At 40.8% G+C, this 19948-nt stretch overlaps 1 protein-coding gene across 1 annotated transcript in view; it reads right to left on the bottom strand.

Moving 5' to 3' along the window:
* PHEX (phosphate regulating endopeptidase X-linked) overlaps positions 1-19948 on the bottom strand; it is a 219083-nt gene that overhangs the window by 5576 nt on the left and 193559 nt on the right. Inside the window, exons 19-21 of the mRNA XM_003317380.7 lie at positions 19145-19210; positions 18046-18150; positions 328-404 (exon numbers count right to left, since the gene is read on the bottom strand). Coding sequence (XP_003317428.2) covers positions 328-404; positions 18046-18150; positions 19145-19210 — 248 coding nt within the window. The remainder of the gene's footprint in view (positions 1-327; positions 405-18045; positions 18151-19144; positions 19211-19948) is intronic.

Here is a 19948-nt window from a genome sequence, read left to right as displayed (position 1 = left end):
CTAAAGCTATGATTCGGATTCCGAATTACCTCTGGAGTCTTGTATAGTCTCATTGGCACTTGATGTAGCACTAGACTAGATACGTACAGGTACCATCACCAGAAATTCAGGTGAGAGAGTGCTGACTAAACCAGCTTACTACTAATGAAAGAAGATATTTAGTTTCCGTGTGGCCAGATATTTTTTGGCTGCAAAATGGAAATCACACGTTCACAATGTGGGATTTTTTTCAGATCACCTATCTGGTAGAGCCCTTGGATGGCTGGGTGGGGGAGGAAGGGGGGAGATGCACAGTTAAAAACTGCCGTCACCCATTTGCCCATTTACCTAAACTGAGGGGGACTGTGAGCACCAATTTGGACTTGTTCTCGGGCAGCTTCTGGTCTGTAGGAATTGCACCTCACCTAGAAGAGAAAAGCATCCCAACAAATGAGCTTTCATTCCAATTATGTATTTTCTACTGTTTTAACTGCTCCAAATTATACCGAGGAATAATTTTAGAACCAATGGATGACAAACAGTTTTACAAGATCAAATAAAACCGTCATCGGTAATAACATCTATTATTCTGATCCCCAGAGTAGAAGGTTTTATCAATGTGAATAATTTCACAATTTGAGTAAGTGAGAAAAGTTTCCAGACAAGTGCTTTAAATCAAGAGAATCGTATATGAGCCCAGGAATCGACCAGTGTATTCATTCAATGAATTTAATGTTTGAAATAGTCCTTCTCAAATTTAACCATACTCATTCAAATCAATAAAATGAATCAGCCACCCATTATTGAGGATGGTGATGAGAAGTTAGTAGTCTGCCCCTGAGTGCCTTGCTCGCTTCACCCTAGTCTGGGCCTAGGACTGAAGTACACTTCTCCATCTCCTTTGAAGTTGGGCATGGCGATATGGCTTGTTCTGGCCAATGAAGTGTGAGCAGAAGCAGAAGTAATATATGTTACTTCCCGGCAGAAGCTTTAAAACCTGACAGAAGTTTTAAGAGCCTTAAGAACAATTTAAGATGCTACACTAACGGCCAGTGCACATATCCTCGTATGTCTTTTCTACTCCTGTGGTATCCACAGAAGCACATGCCAAGATATAGACTCTAAAACCCAAGTTTTTTGTTTGTTTGTTTGGTTTGACATGGAGTCTCGCTCCGTCACCCAGGCTGGAGTGCAATGGCACAATCTTGGCTCACTGCAACCTCCACCTCCTGGGTTCAAGCGATTCTCCTGCCTCAGCCTCCCAAGTAGCTGGGATTACAGGTGCACACCACCACGCCCAGCTAATTTTTGTATTTTTTTTATTATACTTTAAATTCTGGGGTACATATGCAGAACGTGGAAGCTTCTTACGTAGGTATACATGTGCCATGATGGTTTACTGGACCCGTCAACCCGTCATCTACATTAGGCATTTCTCCTAATGCTATCCCTCCCCTAGTCCCCCACCCCCTGACAGGCCCTGGTGTGTGATGTTCCCCTCCCTGTGTCCATGTGTTCTCATTGTTCAACTCCCATTTATGAGCGAGAAAATGTGGTGTTTGGTTTTCTGTTCCTGTGTTAGTTTGCTGAGAATGATAGCTTCCAGCTTCATCCATGTCCCTGCAAAGAACATGAGCTCATTCTTTTTTATGGCTGCATAGTATTCCATGGTGTATATGTGCCACCTTTTCTTTATCCAGTCTATCATTGATGGGCATTTGGGTTGGTTCCCAGTCTTTGCTATTGTGAACAGTGCCGCAATAAACATACGTATGCATGGTGTCTTTATAGTAGAATGATTTAAAATTATTTTGGTATATACCCAGTAATGGGATTGCTGGGTCAAATGGTATTTCTGGTTCTAGATCCTTGAGGAATCGCCACACTGTCTTCCACAATGGTTGAACTAGTTTACGCTCCCACCAACAATGTAAAAGTGTTCCTATTTCTCCACATTCTCTCCAGCATCTGTTGTTTCCTGACTTTTCAATGATGGCCATTCTAACTGGCATGAGATGGTATCTCATAGTGGTTTTGATTGATTTGCATTTCTCTAATGACCAGTGAAAATGAGCATTTTTCATATGTTTGTTGGCTGCATAAATGGCTTCTTTTAAGAAGTGTCTGTTCATACGCTTCACTCACTTTTTGATGGGGTGGTTTTTTTCTTGTAAATTTGTGTAAGTCCTTTGTAGATTCTGGATATTAGCCCTTTGTCAGATGGGTAGATTGCAAAAACTTTCTCCCATCCTCTAGGTTGCCTGTTCACTCTGATGATAGTTTCTTTTGCTGTGCAGAAGCTCTTTAGCTTAATTAGATTCCATTTGTCAATTTTGGCTTTTGTCGCCATTGATTTTGGTGTTTTAGACATAAAGTCCTTGCCCATGCCTATGCCCTGAATGGTATTGCCCAGGTTTTCTTCTAGGATTTTTATGGTCCTAGGTCTTACGTTTAAGTCTTTGGTCCATCTTGAGTTGATTTTTTGTTTAAGGTGTAAGGAGCGGGTCCAGTTTCAGTTTTCTGCATATGGCGAGCCAGTTTTCCCAACACCATTTATTAAATACAGAATCTTTTCCCCATTTCTTGTTTTTGTCAGGTTTGTCAAAGATCAGATGGTGGTAGATGTGTGGTGTTATTTCTGAGGGCTCTGTTCTATTCCACTGGTCTACATATCTGTTTTGGTACCAGTACCATGCTGTTTTGGTTACTGCAGCCTTGCAGTAAAGTTTAAAATCAGGTAGTGTGATGCCTCCAGCTTTGTTCTTCTTGCCCAGGACTGTCTTGGTTATATGGGCTCCTTTTTGGTTCCATATGAAGTTTAAAGTAGTTTTTTCCAATTCTGTGAAGAAAGTCATTGGTAGCTTGATGGGGTTGGCATTGAATCTATAGATTAGATTACCTTGAGCAGTATGGCCATTTTCACGATATTGATTCTTCCTATCCATGAGCATGGAATGTTCTTCCATTTGTTTTATTTTGTTGAGCAGTGGTTTGTAGTTCTCCTTGAAGAGGTCCTTCACATCCCTTGTAAGTTGGATTCCTAGGTACTTTATTCTCTTAGTGGCAATTGTGAATGGGAGTTGACTCATGATTTGGCTCTCTGTTTGTCTGTTATTGGTGTATAGGAATGCTTGTGATTTTTGCACATTGATTTTGTATCCTGAGACTTTGCTGAAGTTGCTAATCAGCTTAAGGAGATTTTGGGCTGAGACGATGGGGTTTTCTTAATATACAATCCATCATGTCATCTGCAAACAGAGACAATCTGACTTCCTTTCTTCCTATTTGAATAACCTTTATTTCTCTTGCCTGATTGCCCTGGCCAGAACTTCCAACACTATGTTGAATAGGAGTGGTGAGAGAGGGCATCCTTGTCTTGTGCTGGTTTTCAAAGGGAATGCTTCCAGTTTTTGCCCATTCAGTATGATATTGGCTGTGGGTTTGTCATAAATAGCTCTTATTATTTTGAGATATGTTCCATCGATACCTAGTTTATTGAGAGTTTTTAGCATCAGGGGGTGTTGAATTTTGTTGAATGCCTTTTCTGCATCTATTGAAATAATCGTGTGGTTTTTGTCATTGGTTCTGTGTATGTGATGGATTACGTTTATTGATTTGCATATGTTGAACCAGCCTTGCATCCCAGGTATGAAGCCAACTTGGTTGTGGTGGATAAGCTTTTTGATGTGCCACTGGATTCAGTTTGCCAATATCTTACTGAGGATTTTTGCATTGATGTTCATCAGGGATATTGGTCTAAAATTCTCTTTTTTTGTTGTGTCTCTGCCAGGTTTTGGTATCAGGATCATGCTGGCCTCATAAAATGAGTTAGGAAGGATTCCCTCTCTTTCTATTGTTTGGAATAGTTTCAGAAGGAATGGTACCAGCTCCTCTTTGTACCTCTGGTCGAATTCGGCTGTGAACCTGTCTGGTCCTCAACTTTTTTTTGGTTAGTAGGCTATTAATTGCTACCTCAATTTCAGAACTTGTTATTGGTCTATTCAGGGATTCAACTTCTGCCTGGTTTAGTCTTGGGAGGGTGTATGTGCCCAGGAATTTATCCATTTCTTCTAGATTTTCTAGTTTATTTGCATAGAGGTGTTTATAGTATTCTCTGATGGTAGATTGTATTTCTGTGGGATCGGTGGTGATGTCGCCTTTATCATTTTTTTATTGCGTCTATTTGATTCTTCCCTCTTTTATTCTTTATTAGTCTGGCTAGTGGTCTATTTTGTTGATCTTTTTGAAAAGCCAGCTCCTGGATCCATTGATGTTTTGAAGGGTTTTTCATGTCTCTATCTCCTTCCGTTCTGCTCTGATCTTAGTTATTTCTTGTTTTCTGCTGGCTTTTGAATTTGTTTGCTCTTGCTTCTCTAGTACTTTTAACTGTGATGTTAGGGTGTCAATTTTAGATCTTTCCTGCTTTCTCTTGTGGGCATTTAGTGTTTGTTATAAATTTCTTTCTACACACTGCTTTAAATGTGTCCCAGAGATTCAGGTACGTTGTGTCTTTGTTCTCGTTAGTTTCAAAGAACATCTTTATTTCTGCCTTCATTTTGTTATTTACCTAATAGTCATTCAGGTGCAGGTTGTTCAGTTTCCATGTAGTTGGGGAGTTTTGAGTGAGTTTCTTAATCCTGAGTTCTAATTTGTTTGCACTGTGGTCTGAGAGACTGTTTGTTATGATTTTCTTTCTTTCTTTTGCATTTGCTGAGAAGTGTTTTACCTCCAACTATGTGGTCAATTTTGGAATAAGTGTGATGTGGTGCTGAGAAGAATGTATATTCTGTTGATTTGGGATGGAGAGTTCTGTAGATGCCTGTTAGGTCCACTTGGTCCAGAGCTGAGTTCAAGTCCTGGATATCCTTGTTAATTAATTTTGTCTCAATCTGTCTAGTGTTGACAGTGGGGTGTTAAAGTCTCCCACTGTTACTGTTTGGGAATCTAAGTCTCTTTGTAGGTCTCTGAGAACTTGCTTTACGAATCTGGGTGCTCCTGTATTGGGTGCATATATATTTAGGATAGTTAGCTCTTCTTGCTGCATTGACCCCTTTACCATTATGTAATGCTCTTCTTTGTCTCTTTTGATCTTTGTTGGATTAAAGTCTGTTTTATCAGAGACTAGGATTGCAACCTCTGTTTTTTTTGTTTGTTTGTTTGTTTTTGTTTTTTGCTTTCCATTTGCTTGGTAGATCTTCCTCCATCCCTTTATTTTGAGTCTATGTGTGTCTCTGCACGTGAGATGGGTTTCCTGAATACAGCACACTGATGGGTCTTGACTCTTTATCCAATTTGCCCGTCTGTGTCTTTTAATTGGGGCATTTAGCCCCTTTACATTTAAGGTCAATATTGTTATGTGTGAATTTGATCCTGTCATTATGCTGCTACCTGGATATTTTGCCCATTAGTTGATGCAGTTTCTTCATAGTGTTGATGGTCTTTACAATTTGGTGTTTTTCAGTGGCTGGTACCAGTTGTTCCTTTCTGTGTTCAGTGCTTCTTTGCGGAGCTCTTGTAAGGCAGGCCTGGTGGTGACAAAATCTCTCAGCCTTTGCTTGTCTGTAAAGGATTTTATTTCTCCTTTGCTTATGAAGCTTAGTTTGGCTGGATATGAAATTGTGGGTTGAAAATTCTTTTCTTTGAAATTGTTGAATATTTGCCCCCTCTCTCTTCTGGCTTGTAGGGTTTCTGCCGAAATATCCTTTGTTAGTCTGATGGGCGTCCCTTTGTGGGTAACCCGACCTTTCTCTCTGGCTCCCCTTAACCTTTTTTCCTTCATTTCAACCTTGGTAAATCTGACGATTATATGTCTTGGGTTGCTCTTTTCGAGGAATATTTTTGCGGTGTTCTCTGTATTTCCTGAATTTGAATGTTGGCCTGCCTTGTTAGGTTGGGGACGTTCTCCTGGATAATATCCTGAAGAGTGTTTTCCAACTTGGTTCCATTCTCCCCGTCACTTTCAGGTACACCAATCAAATGTAGATTTGGTCTTTTCACAGAGTCCCATATTTCTTGGAGGTTTTGTTCATTTCTTTTAACTCTTTTTTCTCTAATCTTGTCTTCTCACTTTATTTCATTGAGTTGATCTTCAATCTCTGATATCCTTTCTTCTGCTTGATCAGTTCGGCTATTGATACTTGTGTATGCTTCACAAAGTTCTCGTGCTGTGTTTTTCAGCTCCATCAAGTCATTTATGTTCTCCTCTAAACTGGTTATTCTAGTTAGCAGTTCCTCTAACCTGTTTTCAAGGTTCTTAGCTTCCTTGCAATGTGTTAGAACATGCTCCTTTACCTCGGAGGAGTCTGTTATCACCTGCCTTCTGAAGCCTACTTCTGTCAATTCATCAAAATCATTCTTTCTCCGTCCAGTTTTGTTCCCTTGCTGGCGAGGAGTTGTGATCCTTCGAAGGAGAAGAGGCGTTCTGGTTTTTGGAGTTTTCAGCCTTTTTGCACTGGTTTCTCCCCATCTTCGTGGATTTATCTACCTTTGGTCTTTGATGCTGGTGACCTTCGGATATGGTCTCTGATCGGACATCCTTTTTGTTGATGTTGCTACTATTCCTTTCTGTTTGTTTGTCAGTTTTCCTTCTAACTCAGGGCTCCTCTGCTGTAGGTCTGCTGGAGTTTGCTGGAGGTCCTCTCCAGACCCTGTTTGGCTAGGTATCACCAGTGAAGTCTACACAGAAGAGCAAAGATTGCTGCCTGTTCCTTCCTCTGGAAGCTTTGTCCACAGAGGGGCACCTGCCAGATGCTAGTGAGAGCTCTCCTGTATGAGATGTTTGTCAGCCCCTACTGGGAGGTATCTCCCAGCCAGGATACACAGGGGTCCGGGACCCACTTGAGGAGGCAGTCTGACCCTTAGCAGAGCTCGACCGCTGTGCTGGCTGTCAGGCAGGGACGTTTAAGTCTGCTGAAGCTGTGCCCACAGCTGCCCCTTCCCCTAGATGCTCTGTCCCAGGGAGATGGGGGTCTTATCTATAATTCCCGGACTGGGGCTGCTGCTTTTCAGGGGTCTTATCTATAATTCCCGGACTGGGGCTGCTGCTTTTCAGAGATGCTCTGCCTAGAGAGGCAGTCTGGTCACAGTGGCCTTGCTGAGCTGCTGTGGGCTCTACCTAGTTCAAACTTCCCAGTGGCTTTGTTTACACTGTGAGGGTAAAACTGCCTACTCAAGCCTCAGCAATGGTGGATGCCCCTCCCAACTCCAAGCTTAAGCATCCCAGGTCAACTTCAGACTGCTGTGCTAGCAGTGACAATTTCAAGCCAGTGGATCTCAGCTTGCTGGGCTCCATGGGGGTGGGACGCACCGAGCCCGGTACTGTAAGGAATCTCCTGGTCTGCCAGTTGCGAAGACTGTGGGAAATGCGCAGTATCTGGGCTGGAGTGCACTGTTCCTCCTGGTACAGTCTCTCATGGCTTCCCTTGGCTAGGAACAGGAAATCCCCCAACCCCTTGTGCTTCCTGGGTGAAGTGACGTCCCACCCTGCTTTGGCTCACCCTCCGTGGGCTGCACCCACTTTCCAACCAGTCCCAGTGAGATGAACCGGGTACCTCAGTTGGAAATGCAGAAATCACCCACCTTCTGTGTCAATCCTGCTGGGAGCTGCAGACCAGAGCTGTTCCTATTAGGCCATCTTGCCTAATTTTTATATTTTTTTAGTACAGACGGGGTTTTTCCATGTTGGCCAGGCTGGTCTCAAACTCCTCACCTCAGGCAATCCACCTGCCTCGGCCTCCCAAAGTGCTGGGATGACAGGCCATGCCCGGCCCAAAACCCAACTTCTTGATTAAAAACTACAAGAGCCCCACTGCTGACTCACTCATGTTGGACATGGAGAGTGAACAATAAATAAACTTTTTCATGTTGTTTCTGCAGCATAACTTACTTACTTTATCCTGACTTGCCATATGACTTGAGGTATGATATGGTCTTCAAGTATGAATTGAACTAGGACACATAAATATGGAAAAAAATATTCTAAGTGGAGGGGGAAATGGGAACAAAGACATGTTTGAGGGGAAAGAGAACCAGACATTCAGCTAGGCTGGAGTATATGATGCCTAATGGGCAGCAGTGGGAGAGGAAGGACCGTGTCAGATTTCTGAAGTCCTGAGCAGTTGGCCAGAGTGTTTGTTTAAACTATATTTAAAAGAAGTCATTCTTGAGTAGGAAAATAATAAAACTCAGATTTTAAAAAAGATTTATCTGGCAGGGGTGTATAGTGGAAGGAAGAAATTAGAGGCTAGTTAGATTATTTATAGATACCAGGAAGGTTCTCAATGGATGTCCACTAAATAAGTAGAAAATAGAATGGAAAGAAGTAGAAGGATTAGAAGAATATCTGAGAAAAATGAGAGGTCACAGCAACTACAGGGACATGGAAAGGTGATATGATGTTGTTGCTTTTGATGAAGATAAACCACCAGTCACAGTGGTTCTGAATTTGACTTTGAAGATGATGTTTTGTAATGTGATCCCTTGATTTCCTCAGAAGCTGGCTAATATGAAGTTGTTTCTGGCATTTGATTTTACCTCATTTCTTATTTCTTCTTATATTCTTATATTATAATATAGTATTGTCTTTGCTTAATATATCACTTAAGAGACTTCTGAAAACACATTATGCCTGCTACTGTTTTCTTAGTACCTTCCCAGGAGGGAAAGTAATTTTACTCCTTATAAGCAGACTTACTTTAAAGTGCAAAAGATTGAAAAAATCTCTTCATTCTGTCAGTGGGAAAAGCTCCAAGATAAATTTCTCACTAGTGACATAAAATAGCTTTCCACTTTTCCCCCCTAAATCTATCTCTTTAGTTTACAATAAATCAATCAGCTATAGTTTGGTATTATATCTGGAAACATTTCAGAATTATAAGTAACTTCACTATCAATTAGTTTATTTTATCTACAAAGAGATATTGTGGGCTAGGATGTAAATAGTAAGAACTGATAGATCACTATACTTTGTCCTCTAGAGCAGGGGTTAGCAAACTTTTTCTGAAAAGAGACAGACAGATGGTAAAGATTTTAGGCTTTGAAGACTATAAGGTCCCTGTTTCAATTATTCAACTCTGCCACTGTAGTACAAAACCAGCTACAGATCATGAATAAATGAAGGAATGTGGCTGCTTTCCAATAAAACATTATTTACAAAAACAGGCAGCAGGCCATATTTGGCCCTAGTTTGCCAATCCCAACTCTAGAAAGTTCTATTTTTGTATACTTATTTTATATATCTGACCCAGTAAAAGGGAGTCTCCTTAGTTGAATTGTTAGTTTTATTCATTTCAAGCAATTGATCTAAAAATAGCAACTGTCTTCAATATACCCAGCATCTTTGCTGGGTGCTATGGAGATAGGAAGTGTAAGGATCCAGAAGATTAGCTGTGGAGATAAAACTAAAATTCTTGAACATTTGGAGAGCAGTTAAGTACTCAACTGCATGGTAATGAAAGTAAGTGTAAAAGGAGTTGAAGATAAAAGAAAATAATAAGGACTGGGGTCCTTGGGGAAGAGTTTATGGAAGATGTGGAGGGAGTGGAACTCAACATGGATCCTGAAGGATGAAGCTTAGATTGAATAATCATCTGAAGGGGAAGAGTAGGAAGGGTTGCATTATAGAAGGAGAATCAGAAGCAAAGCCAAAGAGACAGTAATGGGCATGACATTGTAGGGTAGAAGCGAGGATACTTGCCCCACTAAGGCTGAGTTTTTTCTCACCCAATGGAGTTAGGGGAAATTGAATTGGATTGAGTGGAGTTGGATCATACTGAAAATTTGGGAAGCCAGATGGAGGTATTTGGCTTCAATGTGGTAGGCATTTGGGAGCCACTGTAGTTCTTTCAGCAGGTTGGTAATGAAATAAAAGTGGTATTCCAATGGTATGTATAACAGTGGTTAAAAAAATATGCTGAAGTCAGATTAACATTCCATAAGGCTGTTGGGATAATCCAGAGTAGAGGATATTAAGATTATGCCTATATATGATAAGATAGGGTAATGGGGATGCTATGGACTAAATGTTTCTATCCCCCAAAATTCTTATGTTGAAGCCCTGATCAATGTGATGGCATTAGGAGTTGGGCCTTTGGGAGGCAATTAAATCATGAGGGTGGAGCCCTCATGAATGGGATTAGTACTCTTATAAGAAGAGGCCAGACAGCTAGCTAGCTCTTTCCACCATGTGAGGACACAGAGAGAAATTGGCAGTGTGCAACCCAGAAGAAAGCCCTCACCAAAACTCAATCCCACTAGCTCCCACTAGCACTCTGATCTCAGACTTCCAGCCTCCAGAACTGTGATAAATTTCTGTTGTTTATAAGCCACCTAGTCTATGACACTTTGTTATAGCAGCCCAAACTGTCTAAAACAGGAGAGAAGATGTCAAATCTGAAAAGCACTTACAAGTATGAAACAAACATCGAGGAGAACTAGAAGATGGCCAAATAGGAACAGCACTGGTCTGCAGCTCCCAGCGAAATCAATGCAGAAAGTGGGTGATTTCTGCATTTCCAACTGAGGTACCCAGTTCATCTCATTGGGACTGGTTGGACAGTGGGTGCAGGCCACAGAGGGCAAGCCGAAGCAGGGTCTGGTGTCACCTCACCCAGGAAGTGCAAGGGGTCAGGGAATTTTCTCCCCTACCCAATTTCTCCCCTACCCAAGAGAAGCCATGAGGGACTGAGCCTGAGGAACCGTGCACTCCAGTCCAGATACTGCACTTTCCCCACGGTCTTCGCAACCTGCAGTACAGGAGATTCCCTCCAGTGCCTACCCCACCAGGGCTCTGGGTTTCCAGCACAAAACTGGGTGGCCATTTGGGCAGACACCCAACTAGCTGCAGGAGTTTTTTCTTGTTGTTGTGTTGTTATTTTTCTGTGTGTGTGTGTGTGTGTGTGTGGTTTTTTTTTTTTGATACCCCACTGGTGCTGGGAACGCCAGCAAGACAGAACCGTTCACTCCCGTCAGAAGGGGTTCTAAAGCCAGGGAGCCAAGTGGTCTGGCTTGGCGGGTCCTACCCCCACAGAGCCCAGCAAGCTAAGATCCACTGGCTTGAAATTCTCGCTGCCAGTACAGCAGCAGTCTGAGATTGACCTGGGACACTTGAGCTTGGTGGGGGAAGGGGCGTTCCCCAATGCTGAGGCTTCAGTCGGTGGTTTTACCCTCACAGTGTAAACAAAGCCACCAGGAAGTTTGAACTGGGCTGGGAGGAGCCCACCACAGCTCAGCAAGGCCACTGTGGCCAGACTGCCAGATGTCACCTCTCTGGGCAGGGCATCTCTAAAAAAAAAGGCAACAGCCCCAGTCAGGGAATTATAGATAAAACTCCCATCTCCCTAGGACAGAGCACTTGGGGGAAGGGGCAGCTGAGGGCACAGCTTCAGCAGACTTAAACGTCCCTGCCTGACAGCCAGCGCAGTGGTCGAGCTCTGCTAAGGGTCAGACTGCCTCCTCAAGTGGGTACCTGACCCCCGTGTCTCCTGACTGGGAGACACCTCCCGGTAGGGGCCGACAAACATCTCATACAGGAGAGCTCTGGCTGGCATCTGGCAGGTGCCCCTCTGGGGCAAAGCTTCCGGAGGGAAGAACAGGCAGCAATTTTTGCTGTTCTGCAGCCTCTGCTGGTGATACCCAGGTAAACAGAGTCTGGAGTGCACCTCCAGCAGACCTGCAGCAGAGGAGCCTGTTTGTAAGAAGGAAAACTAACAAACAGAAAGGAACAGCACGTCTACTAAAATACCCCATCCGAAGGTCACCAACATCAAAGACCAAAGGTAGATAAATCCACAAAGATGGGGAGAAACCAGCACAAAAAGGCTAAAAGTTCCAAAAACCAAAATACCTCCTCTCCTCCAAAGGATCACAACACCTCGCCAGCAAGGGAACAAAACTGGACGGAGAATGATTTTGACGAATTGACAGAAGTAGGCTTCAGAAGGTGGGTGATAACAAACTTCTCCGAGCTAAAGGAGCATTGTTCTAACCCAATGCAAGGAAGCTACGAACCTTGAAAACAGGTTAGATGAATTGCTAACTAGAATAACCAGTTTAGAGGAGAACCCAAATGACCTGATGGAGCTAAAAAACACAGCATGAGAACTTTGTGAAGCATACACAAGTATCAATAGCCGAATTGATCAAGCGGAAGAAAGGATATCACAGATTGAAGATCAACTCGACTCAATGAAATAAAGCGAGAAGACAAGATTAGAGAAAAAGGAGTGAAATGAAATGAACAAAGCCTCCAAGAAATATGGGACTATGTGAAAAGACCAAATCTACGTTTGATTGGTGTACCTGAAAGTGACGGGGAGAATGGAACCAAGTTGGAAAACACTCTGCAGGATATTATCCAGGAGAACTTCCCCTCCCTAGCAAGACAGGCCCACAGTCAAATTCAGGAAATACAGAAAACACCACTAAGATACTCCTCGAGAAGAGCAACCCAAGACACATAATCGTCAGATTCACCAAGGTTGAAATGAAGGAAAAAAAGTTAAGGGGAGCCAGAGAGAAAGGTCGGGTTACTGACAAAGGGAAGCCCATCACACTAACAAACAGTGGATCTCTCTCAGCACAAACTCTACAAGCCAGGAGAGAGTGAGGGCCAATATTCAACAATCTCAAAGAAAAGAAAAGAATTTTCAACCCACAATTTCATATCCAGCCAAACTAAGCTTCATAAGCAAAGGAGAAATAAAATCCTTTACAGACAAGCAAAGGCTGAGAGATTTTGTCACCACCAGGCCTGCCTTACAAGAGCTCCTCAAAGAAGCACTGAACACAGAAAGGAACAACTGGCACCAGCCACTGAAAAACACCAAATTGTAAAGACCATCAACACTATGAAGAAACTGCATCAACTAATGGGTAAAATATCCAGGTAGCAGCATAATGACAGGATCAAATTCACACATAACAATATTAACCTTAAATGTAAATGGGCTAAATGCCCCAATTAAAAGACACAGACTGGCAAATTGGATAGAGTCAAGAACTATCAATGTGCTGTATTCAGGAAACCCATCTCACATGCAAAGACACACATAGGCTCAAAATAAATAAAGGGATGGAGGAATATTTACCAAGCAAATGGAAAGAAAGAAAAAAAAAAAAGCAGAAGTGGCAATCCTAATCTCTGATAAAACAGACTTTAAATGAACAAAGATCAAAAGCGACAAAGAAGAGCATTACATAATGGTAAAGGGGTCAATGCAACAAGAAGAGCTAACTATCCTAAATATATATGCACCCTATACAGGAACACCCAGATTCATAAAGCATGTCCTTAGAGACCTACAAAGAGACTTAGACTCCGACACAATAATAGTGGGAGACTTTACGCCCCACTGTCAATATTAGATAAATGGACAGAAAATTAATTAACAAGGATATCCAGAACTTGAACTCAGCTCCGGACCAAGTGGACCTAATAGGCATCTACAGAACTCTCCACCCCAAATCAATAGAACATATATTCTCAGCACCTCATCGCTCTTATTGTAAAATTGATCACATAATTGGAAGTAAAACACTTCTCAGCAAATGCAAAAGAAAGAAAGAAAATCATAACAAACAGTCTCTCAGACCTCAGTGCAATCAAATTAGAACTCAGGATTAAGAAACTCACTCAAAACCACACAGCTACATGGAAACTGAACAACCTGCTCCTGAATGACTACTGGGTACATAACAAAATGAAGGCAGAAATAAAGATGTTCTTTGAAACCAGTGAGAACAAAGACACAATGTACCAGAATCTCTGGGACACATTTAAATCAGTGTGTAGAGAGAAATTTATAGCACTAAATGCACACAAGAGAAAGCAGGAAAGATCTAAAATTGACACCCTAACATCACAATGAAAAGAACCAGAGAAGCAAGAGCAAACAAACAAATTCAAAAGCTAGCAGAAAACAGGAAATAACTAACATCAGAGCAGAACTGAAGGAGATAGAGACACAAAAAACCCTTCAACAAATCAATGAATCCAGGAGCTGGTTTTTTGAAAAGATCAACAACATAGATAGACCACTAGCCAGACTAATAAGGGAGAAAAGAGAGAAGAATCAAATAGACGCAATAAAAAATGATATAGAGGATATCACCAAGAATCCCACAGAAATTCAAACTACCATCAGAGAATACTATAAACACCTCTATGCAAATAAACTAGAAAATCTAGAAGAAATGGATAAATAATTCCTGGACACATACACCCTCCCAAGACTAAACCAGGTAGAAGTTGAATCCCTGAATAGACCAATAACAAGTTCTGAAATTGAGGCAGCAATTAATAGCCTACCAACCAAAAAAAGTTGAGGACCAGACAGATTCACAGCCGAATTCTACCAGAGGTACAAAGAGGAGCTGGTACCATTCCTTCTGAAGCTATTCCAAACCACAGAAAAAGAGGGAATCCTCCCTAACTCATTTTATGAGGCCAGCATGATCCTGATACCAAAACCTGGCAGAGACACAACAAAAAAAAAGAAAACTTTCAGGCCAATATCCCTGATGAACATCTATGCGAAAATACCCGATAAAATACTTGCAAACCAAATCCAGCAGCACATCAAAAAGCTTATCCATCACATGATCAAGTCGGCTTCATACATGGGATGCAAGGCTGTTTTAACATATGCAAATCAATAAACATAAACAGAACCAATGACAAAAACCACATGATTATCTCAATAGATGCAGAAAAGGCCTTTGACAAAATTCAACACCCCTTGATGCTAAAAACTCTCAGTAAACTAGGTATTGATGGAACGTATCTCAAAATAGGAAGAGCTATTTATGACAAACCCACAGCTAATATCATACTGAATGGGCAAAAACTGGAAGCATTCCCTTTGGAAACCAGCACCAGACAAGGATGCCCTCTCTCACCACTCCTATTCAACATAGTGTTGGAAGTTCTGGCCAGGGCAGTCAGGCAAGAGAAAGAAATAAAGGGTATTGAAATAGGAAAAGAGGAAGTCAAACTGTCTCTGTTTGCAGATGACATGATTGTATATTAAGAAAACCCCATCGTCTCAGCCCAAAATCTCCTTAAGCTGATAAGCAACTTCGGCAAAGTCTCAGGATACAAAATCAATGGGCAAAAATCACAAGCATTCCTATACACCAATAACAGACAAACAGAGAGCCAAATCATGAGTCAACTCCCATTCACAATTGCCACTAAGAGAATAAAACACCTAGGAATACAACTTACAAGGGATGTAAAGGACCTCTTCAAGGAGAACTACAAACCACTGCTCAAGGAAATAAGAGAGAACACAAACAAATGGAAAAACATTCCATGCTCATGGATAGGAAGAATCAATATCGTGAAAATGGCCATACTGCCCAAAGTAATTTAGAGATTCATTGCTATCCCCATCAAGCTACCGTTGACTTTCTTCACAGAATGGAAAAAACTACTTTAAACTTCATATGGAACCAAAAAAAAAAAAAAAAAAAAGAGCCCATATAGCCAAGACAATCCTAAGCAAAAAGAACAAAGCTGGAGGCATCACACTACCTGACTTTAAACTTTACTACAAGGCTGCAGTATCCAAAACAGCATGGTACTGGTACCAAAACAGATATATAGACCAATGGAACAGAACAGAGCCCTCAGAAATAACACCACACATCTACAACCATCTGATCTTTGACAAACCTGCCAAAAACAAGCAATGGGGAAAGGATTCCCTATTTAATAAATGATGTTGGGAAAACTGGCTAGCCATATGCAGAAAACAAACTGGATCCCTTCCTTACACCTTATACAAAAATTAACTCAAGATAGATTAAAGACTTAAACAAACTTAAGACCTAAAGCCATAAAAATCCTAGAAGAAAACCTGGGCAATACCATTCAGAACATAGGCATGGGCAAAGACTTCATGTCCAAAACACCAAAAGCAATGGCAACAAAAGCCAAAATTGACAAATGGAATCTAATTAAACTAAAGAGCTTCTGCACAGCCAAAGAAACTATCACCAGAGTGAAGAGGCATCCTAAAGAATGGGAGAAAATTTTTGCAATCTATCCATTTGACAAAGGGCTAGTATCCAGAATCTACAAAGAACTTATACAAATTTACAAGAAAAAAACAACCTCATCAAAAAGTGGGCAAAGGCTACGAACAGACATTTCTCAAAAGAAGACATTTATGCAGCCAACAAACATATGAAAAATGCTCATTATCATCACTGGTCATTAGAGAAATGCAAATCAAAACCACTATGAGATACCATCTCATGCCTGTTAGAATGGTGATCATTAAAAAGTCAGGAAACAACAGATGCTGTAGAGGATGTAGAGAAATAGGAGCACTTTTACACTGTTGGTGGGAGTGTAAATTAGTTCAACCATTGTGGAAGACAGTGTGGCGATTCCTCAAGGATCTAGAACCAGAAATGCCATTTGACCCAGCCATCCCATTACTGGGTATATACCCAAAGGATTATAAACCATGCTACTATAAAGATGCCATGCACACTTATGTTTATTGTGGCACTATTCACAATAGCAAAGACTTGGCACCAACCCAAATGTCCATCAGTGATAGACTAGATAAAGAAAATGTGGCACATATACACCATAGCATACTGTGTAGCCATAAAAAAGGATGAGCTCATGTTCTTTGCAGGGACATGGATGAATCTGGAAACCATCATTCTCAGCAAACTATCACAAGAACAGAAAACCAAACCCCGCATGTTCTCACTCATGAGTGGGAGTCGAACAATGAAAACACATAGACACAGAGAGGGGAACATCACACACCAGGGCCTGTCAGAGGGTTGGGGGCTAGAAGAGCTATAGCATTAGGAAAAATACCTAATGTAGGTGATGGGTTGATGGGTGCAGCAAACTACCATGGCACATGTATACCTGTGTAACAAAACTGCACGCTCTGCACATGTACCCCAGAACTTAAAGTATAATTTTTTTAAAAAGTATGAAACATCTGGCTTCTGGAATACATGTTTTAAGTAAAATTGAGGACAGATGCATCAAATAAGACCTAAGAATCCAGGCTTTCTAACCAGGAAAATCTAAAGATGGGATGTGATGATAGAAACAGGAAAACTAAAAGGAAAGTCATGTTGTGGATGACTAGAGTTTTGTTGACATTAGGTTGCTAAATAATAATTTATTTAGTGTTTTTTATTAGCTTTAAGCAATAAAAGACCCCAGGCAAGCAAGAATCCTTTGACCAGAGTGAATTATAGAAGACTTGTGTGAGAATGAGCTTACTTAGCAGTGAAAGCAAAGACAGACTTAGGAACAAAAGGTTGTACTGATGAAAATCTTTGTCTAGCTTTGAGCATATTCATACACATTTGCCCACTGTGAGGCCATTCATTAGAACCTTTATTGACCTATCCCTGACTTCTTTGAAAAGGCTGCCCGTATGTTTATGACATAAACCGGTATAATAACTAATAAAGATTTGGCACTTGCCTCATTAGCCAGAGACTCAGACTCAGAACTGTGCTTTATTTCGTGTAGAACTTCCTTTCAATTTCTGCTCCAAGAGCCTATTAAACTCACAAAAGAGTGACATGACTCTCCTTGCCTTTGTTCTTTTTCAGCTCTAGGGGTCTCTGCATATGCATCAGACAGTTGGGAACATGACCCGGAGGGTCCCCCACAGGCTGAGAGTGGTGGCATAAAGTCAGCAAATGAGGCAAAGGAGGAGCAATATAGGAAAGAGCAGGCCCATGAAAGCCAAAGAACAAGTTATTAGAAATGGTTACAAATAAATAGTATCAAACACATTAAGAAGTCAAGATACATTGAGGAACTATCAAATGAATTCCCACAGGGCTGCTAACCCATTTGATTTTAAAAATACCAATAAACCTTGATTCAATCAATCAGTTAATTAATTATGTACTACAGAACATTAAGAAGGTGAGATTTACCCTGAAAATAATCAAGATAAAATTTTTGCTGAAAATCAAAGTCATGCCATTAAACTTTTGTTTGAAATCTTTGATCAAAGGAGCAAACTCAAGTCCTGCATCTCATCCCCGATGCCCCTTCCTCAGTCTACTCACATGAGCATAACTCAGGAAGAAGAGCTGGTTGTTGGTGAATGTGATGCCTGGTAGAAGAGGCTCCTCAAGTCCCTGCCTTCTGTCATTTATCCATTTCCTGTAAGCCTGGTGAGAGAAGAAGAAGAGATGAGTCTCTGCAACGGTGGGTTTTTCTCTTTGCTTAGCTAGCACAGGAATAGCAAATATATACTCCTGCCACGTGCAAAATGCATCATGTCAAAATTTTCTTAAGAAACACAAGTCCATGTCCTATTGCTTACCAGTGAGGCAGGTACACCTGCAAAAAGGCCTTATGCTCAATGTATACCAAAGCAGCTGGACCAAAGCATTCAGATGTTAAATAACTCTTGGAGAAAAAAAGCTGTTCTTTCAATTCCTAGCAGGGGACAAACAAATCTAATACAATGGCAAGGCCCCTATGGCAATACATTTTGGGGTCCGCATATTACCTTTTTTCATTTTGACACGTAAGAGAAAACCTATCATCTTCTAGTGCCCTCATTTTATAAAATAAAGTATATTTCAACTAGAATATAGGAAGGATATAACCAGGAACAACAGTCTAGTCATTAAATTTAATGCATTTAGCTTTATGAAATCTTTCTGTATTATCCTTATGCTTCTTATTTGACCACAAACTAGTGGATGATGAAAACGTTATTATGAACTATCACTTGGCCCAGTATATGAGAACCACTACCCTCTGGTCATAATTTAGAAGTTTGATATTTTAAGAGAAATTTATAGGAGGACTACAGAAAGACCTGTACTCAAGGAAAACAAATGAACCTAGCCCCAAGGAGATTGCTGTAGCATGCTTCGATCTGATGGTGAATGTATTTTCTAAAAGCTATTCTTTAAATACATGATTCTTAATAACAAATATTATTCTTTAGGGTGACTTCACACCCCAAAAAGAAAAAAGAAATATAGTTCTATTTATGTAATAGGGTCAATGGGGAGACACACTTCTATTTACAGAAATTCCATAATATCTAACTAACTCCTCAAGAACATGGCTATGGTATGAATTGAGGTACACCCATATGGTGTTTTATGGCTTGATTTTTAGAACCACAGTAAATGCAGCAGCGCATACCCTAAAAGCTTCCCGCAGGCCTCCATTATCAGCAATATTTTCTCCCAGGGTCCTCTTCCCCTTGACCTAACAGAAAGAAAAAAGGAAAAAAAAATGAATGAGTGTTTCATGGTCAACTATCATTCGGCAAGAGGCATCAATATTATAGCAAGAAAAGTATCATATTTTAAAGAGAAAATCACATTCAATAAATCAGAGGTAGGCATAATATATTGTAAGATGGCAAACTATCCTCAGCAAGGTGCTCTGGAATGTAATACTTTCTATTTTATTATGCTACACACTTCTTTCTCACCTACCTCTTCATTCTAACCAATCTAGCCAGCTCCAATAAAATGTTAACAAAAATGTTAACAATAATATTCTGAGTGACTCTGGTTTAATGGGAAAAAACAGGAATGTCAATACACAGGTTACTTTCTCTGATTAACTCACATAATTTGAGTATTCTTCTCATTGTGCCTGTGTTTCCAAAAATTTACCATCCACACAGGAACAAGATTTCAAGACCAACTATCATCATTTTACCTTCAGCAATTTCCATGAAAAATTAAAAGGAAAGTGGTTCTCCTAGGGAAGAAAAATCAAATAGAAGTAGTGCAGATCACAAGGTCGAGGTCTGCGATATGTATGACAACCAGCCAGCATGGTAAAAAAAATTATTCCCAATATTCAAGATTGTTTCTCAAAACTTTAAATGAGCTAGGACGCAAATATTCTAAACTAATACAGCCCACACGCCAAATCCAACCTGCTGCTGCTTTTTGTACAGGCTTCAAGGTAAGACTGGATTTTACATACTTC

This window comes from Pan troglodytes, chromosome X (genome assembly GCF_028858775.2).
Source record: "Pan troglodytes isolate AG18354 chromosome X, NHGRI_mPanTro3-v2.0_pri, whole genome shotgun sequence".
Classification (NCBI taxonomy): Eukaryota; Metazoa; Chordata; class Mammalia; order Primates; family Hominidae; genus Pan; species Pan troglodytes.
This window is presented reverse-complemented; position numbering and strand designations above follow the sequence as displayed.